Here is a 10,619-nt window from a genome sequence, read left to right as displayed (position 1 = left end):
GGAGGTTTCAGTCCACAGTTGGTTGCCTTTTGCTGAGGTGGGCTTTGAACTTGTGATCCTCCTGCCCCAGCCTACTGCTGCATTTAGGCCTGTGGTAAGGCAGCACATCAGGGCCTAAGTGTATGGTAGAATAAAACCACTCACTACAGTAGCTGGGGGCAAAAGATAAAGTGGAAAGAGGCTGGGTCCCACTATCCCTTTGAGGGCACACCCTCTAGGCCCTACCTCCCACCATGGTGGGGATCAAGTAGCATCAAAGTGGGGACAAAGTCTTTAATACTTGGGTCTATGGGGAACATTCCAGACCCAAACTACAGGACCCTCAGTGTTGCTGCATTGCATTGTTTAGAACCAAAGGCAGCAAGACTGCCCGTAGCCAAGAACAGCAGGACCAGGGATCTCTGTGGCCATGGGCTGCAGACTACGAATGTCACCAAGAATGTCTGCTCATGTCATTCTTACCACAACCTAACAATGAACATTCTAGAGTTAAAATATGACTAGTATAGTATGTGTAAAAGACCACCTCCCACTTAAATGCCCTCTCTCCCAGCCTGGAATCTTCCCATAGGGCCACCTGAGTCCTTTGCTCTAAGCAACCATCTTTCAGAAATTACATGGGCAGCAACTTTGTAATTTCCCAAAGGAGCCAATTCATAGCAACCTAAGAAGTGCCCTGACTGGGTCTTTGAAAAGCTATGAAGTAGAGCTGTATTAGGCAGCAAAGTTTCCTGAAGTGGGATGGAGGGTGGGGAGGGATTCTGGTTTCAAGGAATTACTAGCCTTTGGGAAGTAATTTTAAGACCTGAACACCCTAGTACTTGTACCACTTAAAAGCACTAAAATGTAGGGAACCAATCTTATTTTATTTTTTAGTTTTTGGTAATGGGATCCAGGGTCACTTACCACTGACCCACATCCCTAGCCCTTTTTGTATTTTATTTAGAGACAGGGTCTCAATAAGTTGCTTAGTGCCCCACTTTTGCTGAGGTTGACTTTGAACTTGTGATCCTCCTGCCCTAGCCTACTGAGCTGCTGGGATTACAGGGGTGTGCTACCATGTCTAGCTCCAATCTTTTCTTTTCCTTTTTTTGGTATTGTAGCTGGACAGGATGCCTTTACTTTATTTATTTATTTTTATGTGGTGCTGAGGATCGAACCCTGTGCCTCATGCATGCTGGGCAAGCGCTCTGCCACTGAGCTATAGCCCCAGCCCCAGCCCTTCCGGCTCCCATCTTATTATTTTTTGCCATTCTGGGAACTGAAGTCAGGGCTCTTGCATGTTAGGCAGCGAGGCAGTTTCCCTACCACTGAGCTACATTCCCAGCTTGGGAACCAGTTTTCTACTATATACCCTTCTAGGCTTCATGTGCTGCAATGGCTTCCATGTGTGCTCAGCTTCAAGTTGGGCCCTGCACTGTGGACACCAGAAGGGACAGAGATAGTGGGACCAGCCAGGATCAGGAAGACTCTGGAACTCTGTTTTTTGTAGTTTGGCTGTGGCTGGAGAAGTATGTGTGTGTGGCTGTGGGGTGAAAGGACAACATACCCACACACCCACACATGGTGAAGCCTCTGGGAGCCTAGGTTTTGGAAGTATGTGGCACATTAAGCATGTGTGGGGACTAGGAAGAACAATGAGTGGGGACAAAGACTGACTTGGGAATGGAGGGAAAGAGTAAGCAACAGTTCTGGGGTTTACTCTCCCCCATACTGGGGCTACCTTCCTATATTAGTTTATCTTCTGTTGTTGTAACAAAATACTTGAAACTGGGTAATTTATAAAGAAAACAGGTTTATTTGGCTCATATCGTGGAAGTCCAAGAACATGGGACCAACTTCTCTTCATCTCTGGTGAGGAGCTCATGGCAGATGGCGTCATAATGGTGGGAGTGCACTCAAGAAGGAAAGATCCCATAACCAGACAGGAAGTGTGGGTGGAGTGGCCAGTTTTATTATTATTTTTAAACTACAGCTTGCTCTCACCAGAGTTCACTTCCAGAGATCAGTATTCATCCTTACTGAGGGCAATGCCCCCAGTGACCTAATTATCCCTTACTAGGTCCCACCTATTAAAGGTTCTATGTCTTAACACTGCTGCACAGGGCAACTTCTACCCTATCAACCATTGGCGGACAAATCATAGCACTTGGGCAGATCAGCATGAAGGCCTGATGCTGCCATCTGGGCTCATGCCAACATTAAAAGTAGATGGGTGGGGGCAGAGAGTGGCGAGAAGGTGGAGTCCATCAAATTCAGACTCCATATTTGACCCCCTTGGCATGATGGTCCTTGATGTACAGCAGTAGCTATGGCTAGGTGACATCCCAAGGAGCCCTGTGAAGTGCTATCTGCCAGGGTGGACTCTTATTCACCTAGTTGTACCTCATCTATCTGTCTATGTACTTATCAAGCCCATGCCTTATGTTGTCCTAGGTGCTAGGGATCTGTGAGATGAGCAGGCGTCCCCTGTTCTCAGCCAGCCCAGGTCTGGTGGAGGGACTTGCAGGTTGGCACAGCACACTGAGTTCTAGACCACACTGAAATCCTAGCAGGAAGGTGTACCATGACCACCCTGGCTTACTCTTCTCGCAAGGTCTCCTGTCTGCCACCACCAGTGCCTTCCCTGGGTGTGACCTAATCCCTTTGTCCTGTTTTACTGGCACCATGTCTGAATTCTTCAAAAATCTTCCAGAAAAAACATTATTTCCAATGTAAGGATGACATGAATGGCCTAATTAGTCCTGGTTACAGCTCTCCTCACTTTGCCCTGTTGGATGGAGGTCTCTTGTCCAAAGATCAAAGCTGAGGGGCTGCTTTCTGTACCATCAGAGGGCTAATGGGGAACAAGGATACAGTCCCCATGGATCCTATGACATGTGCCTGGTTCACTGCCTACCTCTACCCTCTGTTGTCCCCAGTGTCCTCACCAAGCAAAGCTGCGCCACTTAACCCCCTCTGCTCTCCAAGCCCTGATCATGCTCTGTACCCCAGGAGGCTGACTGCTTTGGACTCCCCAGCAGAGCCTCAGATTTGCAATGGTTTGTTCTTTCCTCCATCTTTAGGCAGAGCTTCTGCTGTGTTCCAGGAACACCTCCCTTCCTCTTCTGGTCAGGTGCCTTTCCTGGTGCCCCATCACTTCCCTGGTTTCCCTTCTCTGGGTGTACCATTTGCATCCATAGGACTTTATTGGCACACCACTCTAAAAGCCCCACCAAATTCACATTTTAGCCTCTTAAATATTTTTTTTAAATATATATATATATATTAGTTCTTGATGGACCTTTATTTATTTATTTATATGTGGTGTTGAGAACCCAGTGCCTCAGACATGCGAGGCAAGCATTCTGCCACTGAGCCACAACTTCAGCCCCTAGCCTTCTAAATCTTTTAACCTCCACCTCAATGGAGAAAGACTAGAATTTGACCACTGGGCAGACAGAGGAGGGTTCTTCACTGTAGGAAAGGGTTGACTATTACCAGCACCTCTAGTTGGGAAGATGTGGCCTGACTCCTACAACCAATGGAATTCAAAGATAAAGGAGGAGCAATATCCTGTTTATTCATGGTACTATTTCTGCCAGGTCCTCTTATTCATGATTTCACATAACTCTATAATCCTGTGAGGTAGTTTATATCCTCTCCACATTATAGTTGAGAAAACCAAGGCTCAGATTCATAAAGGGGGCTTGCCCAAGGTCCCTGAGTTCATAAGTGGTAGGAGAAGATAGAATCTAGGATATTTAACTCCAAAGCCTATAATTTTTCTGACTGTGGTGTGTGGGTCCAGAGGTCCCAAGGGATTCCCCCAGACAATGCCAGAGTGGTATTTGCATGAACTGGAACTGTCCTGGTCATGAGCACCTCAGGAGCGGCCTGGGTTGGGCGCTACCCTCCATATCTGCAGTACAGAGTCCAGGCGGGTTGTGTAGGGTAAATGCTTGATGCGGAACCAGTGTCTGGGGACAATGTTCCCACTGGGTGTATACAGCTTCTCCCTGCGTCTGCCCAAGAGACTGCGCAGGGCCAGGTTGCCTGACAGAACCTTCTCATAGAATTCCACTCCACCTCGGGCGTAGGCTGTAGACAGGGAGGCGGTGCGGCGGTCCAGCCAACCTTCCAGGGCATGAGTAAGAGAGTCTGTGGAGAAGGCATAGGCCACGAAGCCTGCCACTGCTGCCACCAAGTTGAAGGCAGCTCGTATGTTCATGGGGCCTCCATAGAGCCCTAGTGCATGCTTGGCACCCACACTCAGTGCCCAGGTTCCTGCCAGGCAAGCTGGGGCTGGCAGGGCCTGCAGGGCAGCTGCACTAGTCTCCAGGTATACCACCTCTCTGGCCAAGGCAAACTTCTGGGCGTCACGGGAGAGGGTCAGGGCATCTCTTAGACGGGTGCCTGCTGGGGTCTGCCAGTCTACTCTTTGCCCAAGTACGACCACAGGATGATCAGTGTTGGTTACTGGGCCACCAAGGAAGCTGGCAGGGATGCCTATGACAGCCCCGGCAGGGAGTCTTGGGAAGCCGGCACTCACAGGCTGGAAGGTAAAGGTGGTGAAGGGCTTGTAGCAGTGGCCAGAAGGGACGCCCATATCCTGCAGGACCTCTTGGAAGAGGCTTTGTAGTTCTGAGGAGAGTGGGGCCGGTTGGCCCTGGGGCCAGTACTGGTAAAGCCACTGGACCACCGGATCCGGGAAGAGGTGGTATGAGATTTGAGCTCCAAACAGGCCTGTGCAGGAACCCACCAAAAGGGCTGTCCTGTGTCTCTGTATGAAGGCTGAGACCCGCCACAGGGGACCAGCCATGAGTGCTGCCACTGCTGACAACCTGGCTAAGAAAAAGAGAACAAGAGCAAAATCCTTCTTTAATGAGGCAATTCTGCATTGAGGTTTAAAGCATGGGCTGGCTCTACAGGCAGACCAAATGGGTTCAAAGAATCATTTCTCTACTTGCCAAATAGGCATGCGACAGTGGCCCACCTCAAAGGTGGTTGCAATGAATAAATAAATGAACATACATAAAACAATCAGTGTTTGGCTTAGTAGCAGACATCCCTTGTGAAAACAGCTATAATTCTTATTTTTATTCTTATGGCCATGTACAGTACTAAGTACCCAACTACCTCATTCCACCCACCATTCATTTCATTGTGAAGCCTTATTATCATTAATTTGTAAATGAATCATATGTTCAATTTATTGGGTACTTTATGCTAGGCACAGTTGTAACAGTTTACATATACAGCTGTCCCTAGGTTGATTCTAGGACCTCTGACCCACCCTGCAGATATAAAAATCCAAGGATGCTCAAGTTCTTTATATAAGTTGATATAGTATTTATGTATAACATATGCACATCCTTCTGAATATTTTAAATCATCTCTAGATTACTTATAATAACTAACACAATGTAATTGCTATGTGTATAGCTGTTATATTGTTTAGAGAATAATGGCAAGAAAAAAGTTTGCATGGTCAGTACAGATACAGTTAAAATATATTTTTGATTATTAGTTGAATTCATGGATGCAGAACACACAGATATGGAGGGCTGGCTATATTAGGAAAATATACCTGTACTACTAATAAACTTAAGAGATATTTAAACATATATACACAGAGAATTATTCCTCTGAAACCACAGGGGACTGGTTCCAGTACCCCCAGATACCAAAATTTCTGAATATTCTTCTCTGTATAAAATGGCTTAGTATTTGCATATAGCCTATGCACATCCTCTTACATATTTTAATAATCTCTAATTACTTTTAACACTGAATGTAATGCAAATATCATGTATATAGTTGTTATACTGTATTGCTTAGGGAATAAGCAATAATGTTCATACAGATGAAAAAATTTGTTTCCAAATATTTAAATCTGTGATTGGTTGAATCCCTAGAGGTGAACCCTCTGATAAAAAAGCTAACTGTATGGGCTGGGGTTGTGGCTCAAGTGGTAGTGCGCTTATCTAGCATGCGCAAGGCACTGGGTTGGATCCTTAGCACCACATAAAAATAAAACATTGTGTCCACCTAAAACTAAAAAAAAAAAAAAAAAAAAAAAAAGTTGACTGTATGACATACAACTGAATCTTCATAACCCCAAGACTTATGCTATGATTGTCCCTATTTTAAAGTTGTGAGAATTGATGCATGGCTAGGTTAAGAAGACTGGCCAAAATCCCAGGCTAGTGTAGGGTTATGGACTGAATCATGGCCTCTTAGTACACCAGAATATGACTGTATTTGAAGATAGGGTCATACAAAGGAAAGGAAAATGAGATTGTGATGGACTCTAATCCTATCAGACTGGTGTCTTCATAAAAGTGAGATTAGAAAAACACATGTATAGGGGCTGGGGATATGGCTCAAGCAGTAACGTGCTTGCCTGGCATGTGCAGGGCGCTGGGTTCCATCTTCAACACCACATAAAATTAAAAAATAAAAAAAATAAAGACATTGTGTCCACCTAAAACTAAAAAATAAATATTAAAAAAAAAGAAAAATACATGTACAGAGGGAATATCACAAAGACACAGGGAGATCATCTGCAAGTGAAGGCTAAACCAAACCTGATCAAACCTTGGTCTTGGACTTCTAGCCTCCAGAACTGTGAGAAAATAAATTTCTCCCAGTTAGGCCACCCAGTACTGTTATTAGCCCTAACAGTTAATTCAGGCACAATATTTGAGCATGGGCTGTCAGGCACCACAGCAATGTACTCATTTTAGAAAACCTGTTATGCTAAATCATAAACATAAACAAAGGTAGAGACAATAATATATCAAACTCAATCATTATCAACTCAGCCAATACTGTTTCATTTATTCCTACCCCACATCCCTGACTGGTTTATTTTGAAACATTCCAAACACCTTATCATTTCATCTGGGCATGTCACCTAATAATCACAATTATATAACTTTGGTTGAAGCTTATTATTTTCCTGTCTGTGAACAATGTTTAATTAGCAATGACGTTCAGCAAACGAGAACGCGGGGTACTGCTTAGCCTGTTTTAATAAGGAAATCATACTAACGTCATCTCATTTGGGCTTTTCTTTCCAAAGAGGAAACTTAGGCTCGGAAAGGAAGGATCCTGGACGAAGCTCTAACGCACCCAGGGCTGCCGGCGCCAAGGCAGGTTCTGGGGCCTCCCCCGCCGGCGGCTGGGCGAGGAGGGGCGGCAGGACCTTCGCACAGGGGCTCCGCTATGCCTCCACCCTAGGCCCCCGAACACCCTGCGGCAGGGAAGCTAGGGATGAAAGCTCGGCCCGCGAGTCCAGGTACCTTCCGCCTGGCTCGGCGCGCTCACCTGCTCTGCGGCTGCCCAGTACGCGACGACACGTGCGCGGAGCCCGGCGGGGGCGACCGCAAAGCACGCCGGTCCGGGCTTTGGGGGCGGAGTTTTCAGAGGGTGGGGCCCGGTGAGTTGCTCGTTGGTCCGGACTCTGGGGGCGGGGACTCCAGAGGGCGGGGCCGGGTGCGTCACTCGCCGGTCTGCGCTCTGGGGGCGGAGACTCCAGAGGGCGTGTCCAGGCTTTGGGGGCCGGGACTTGAGGGACCCAGTTTCGGCGTCCGGCTCTCTGGCTGGGATCTGAGGGAGAGGACCAGCCGAAGGGCTAGGAGAGGGATTCCTGGAGAAGGCGGCTGGAACTTTTTGGAGCGATCTGCTGGCTGCCGAAAGAGCGGTGCTGGTACTTTGATCATCTGGTTGAATTCTGGACGGCGTGCGAGCCTCCTCTGCGGCCCATGCCTACCTGATGGTCAGCTCCGTCAGCCCCGGGCATTCCCATCCGGAAGCGCTCTCGAGCTCCTAGCTTTATTTTCATTACCGCGTTCGGTGCCTTCCAGCTGCTCCCACATTGTGTAGTCCGCAGAGAAACAGCATGTCAGTCGCTTCTTCCCAACAGCAGTGGGAGGTAGATCAGGGATCGGTTTGCCGATATGCCAAATCCAGCTCACCACCTGATTTTATAAATAGAGTTTTATGGGAACAAAGCCACGCCATTCCTTTATGCGTCGGTGGCTGCTTTCTTGGTAGAAGGGCAGAGTGGCTAGGACAGAGACAGCCAGGCTCATAGGATTTAACACGTGCCATCGGGTCCATTAAAGAAATAATTTGGCGCTGGGATTGGGGCTCAGTGGTAGGTAGAGCGCTTGCCTAGCACATGTGAGGCACTGGATTCGATCCTCAGCACCCCTTAAAAAATAAATAAAATGAAAGGATTGTGTCCATTTAAAAATATTTTTAAAAGGCTTTGAAAAATAATTTGTGGATCCCTAAAACAGATTATTCCTACTTTTCAGATGAAGAAACTGAGCACAGAACTTGAGCAGGGCACCCAGTTTATATGCAATTAGTATGCACTGGAGCAAGGTTGGGACCCCGATCAGACACTGATTTCTATGTATTTTACATTGCTTTCTTTGCCTTCATAAAAATTCTCTCCGATGGGGCTAGCCAATTCTCTTTCAATATTTCAAGCTTTCACTTCCATTCCAGCCTCCGGGGAAGAAGGGAAAGAGTGCTCACTTCCTGGGCAGAAAGGTGAAGATGTTAGGAGACCTGGAGGCTTATGAGCTTTGGGGTTGGACTTCGGAAGATTAGCAATTTATGGACTGTGAAACTCCAAACCACCAATGCAAACTCTCTCTGCAGTTTCCCTCCCACCAAAGGACAAGTGGTAGCGGTTAACCAAATCAGGCTACCAAGCAGACCATACCTGAGTCCCAGCTGACCCTATAACCCTGAGCATTCTGAAGTCATTATTTCCTGTTTCACAAGTGGCCCAGCAGCCTCTTAGGGAATCATAGGCTGGCCAGGCAGAGAGGATCCTGATGACTCTAGGGGAGACACTGGACTCCTTGTGACTGCCAGCCAGACCTGGTCCAGACTCTCAGCCCAGAATCAGTGCTTAGGGTCACTGTGGCCCAGGGAAAAAAACCTGTAAAGTTTGTCACCTTTCTGAACCTCAGTTTCCTCCTCTTTAAAGTGAAGATAATATCTGTCTCAAGGACCCTATTCCACCCTAATCCTAGAAAAATAGCTGCTAAGACACTGCCATTTTATATATCTAGGGGGAGGAGCATTTCAAGTCACTTGTCCTTGAAAAGGAAGATTTGACCTGGAATTGTCCCTTCTATCTTGACCTAGAAAAGCACCCTATCACAAAGTGCTTCAAGACTGGATGTAAATCTGGCAATGATGAAAAACCTGATGCTGAAGCCAATTAAAAATGGTTAAATCCCAACTCCATCCCTACTAGCCGTGTGAGACTTGGCAAATTCCCTCTCTGGGCCTAGTGTTCTCATCTGTAAAATGGGATGAGAGTACTACCTACTTTCTATTGTCATTGAGAGGGATAAAATAAGTTAATGTTTGTATAATGCCCAGCATTGTTTGCATAATAGCTAACTATGTGCTATTCATGCTAGGCATGTGCTCTGCCCCTGAGCTACACCCCCAGCATATTTTGGCATTAATTTGTAGTGATGATTGCACAACATGGTGAACATACTAAAATTTAAATTTGTATACTTTAAAATGGTTAAAATGATAAATTTTACATTATATGAATTTTATTTCAATAACCAATGCATATGTTAAAAAAGTAGGTTGGGCTGGGCCCCATAGCACAGGCCTATAATCCCAGCGGCTCAGGAGGCTGAGGCAGGAAGATCTCGAGTTCAAAGCCAACCTCAGCAAAAGCCAGGCGCTAAGCAACTCAGTGAGACCCTGTCTCTCTATAGAATACAAAACAGGGCTGGGGAATGTGGCTCAGTGGTCAAGTGCCTCTGAGTTCCATCCCCCATAAAGAAAAGTAGGTTGGCTAACCATACTACAGATCAGATAGAATACTTATCACTCATTCTTCTGAAGCACCTGGAAAAGTTACTTTTCAGGAAAGAGGAGCAGAGCCCCAGGGGACAGGTGAATGTTTTGCTTGAGGCTGGGCTTCTCAGTAAGAGTGTGTCCTCGTGTTCATCTTGTGCCTGGGACTCCAACTATCTCTGACAATGCTCCGTGGCCTTTTTGTGGATTTCTCAGATTCTATTTCATTTATTCATTCAACTCCAATCCTATGCCAAGTGATGGGAGTGAAAGACAGATAAAAATCAGACACAGCCCTTAGCCATTCCCTGGTCAATAAAGCAGAGAAGCAAATTCATGAGAGCAAAGAGCCCTTGTCCCTTTGCTCTGATAGGACCACAAAGGAGAGAGGGAATGAATGCTCCTCCTCAGGAAGGTACCATTGTACCTGAGATTGGGAAGGCTGTGGGAATTGCTGGTGGTCAAGGGGGCAGGGTGGGGTGCTTATCCTGTGGACACTGGGCCCCTTGTTCCAGGAGGGGAGAGGTGGTTTCCTCTCAGCCTGATCTTTTCCCGAGTATGGGAGAGAACAAGACATGAGGGAGGAGCAGTGACCTTGGGTTGAGGGGACAGATTCTCAGACAGATCTGAAGTTTGAAGAGAGCAGATGTAAAGATGTCAAATTTTCATTTGAAGAGGGAGAAAGAGTAACTCAGTGGCAGAGAGATTGCCTAGCATGCACAAGGCCCTGGGTTCCATCCCAACCCGGAAAAAGAGAAAAATTGTGCTTTAAGAAGAGGGAGAAGCCA

The 10,619-nt window shown here is 46.7% G+C and overlaps 1 protein-coding gene across 2 annotated transcripts; it reads right to left on the bottom strand.

Annotated features, from left to right (window-relative positions):
* Positions 1-1,785: 1,785 nt before the first annotated feature.
* Positions 1,786-7,892, bottom strand: LOC144252610 (transmembrane protein 177-like). Of its 2 annotated transcripts, none has more exons than XM_077794825.1 (2): positions 7,312-7,892; positions 1,786-4,827 (listed from the first exon to the last, which is right to left on the bottom strand). In XM_077794825.1, the coding sequence occupies exon 2, from the start codon at positions 4,799-4,801 to the stop codon at positions 3,866-3,868; it is 936 nt and encodes a 311-aa protein (XP_077650951.1). In that variant the 5' UTR covers positions 4,802-4,827; positions 7,312-7,892; the 3' UTR covers positions 1,786-3,865. The 2 variants fall into 2 exon arrangements, with proteins under 2 accessions (XP_077650951.1, XP_077650952.1); XM_077794826.1 differs by having other exon boundaries at positions 1,786-4,823.
* Between the last annotated feature and the right edge of the window lie 2,727 nt (positions 7,893-10,619).

The sequence above is a fragment of the Urocitellus parryii genome, unplaced genomic scaffold (assembly GCF_045843805.1).
Source record: "Urocitellus parryii isolate mUroPar1 unplaced genomic scaffold, mUroPar1.hap1 Scaffold_485, whole genome shotgun sequence".
NCBI lineage: Eukaryota > Metazoa > Chordata > Mammalia > Rodentia > Sciuridae > Urocitellus > Urocitellus parryii.
The sequence above is the reverse complement of the archived record's forward strand: the minus strand, read 5'-3'. Positions and strand labels throughout refer to the sequence as shown.

What these genes read in the sequence shown, in the direction of transcription:
- LOC144252610 (XM_077794825.1), bottom strand. Translation starts at nt 4,801, where the DNA reads ATGGCTGGTCCCCTGTGGCGGGTCTCAGCCTTCATACAGAGACACAGG.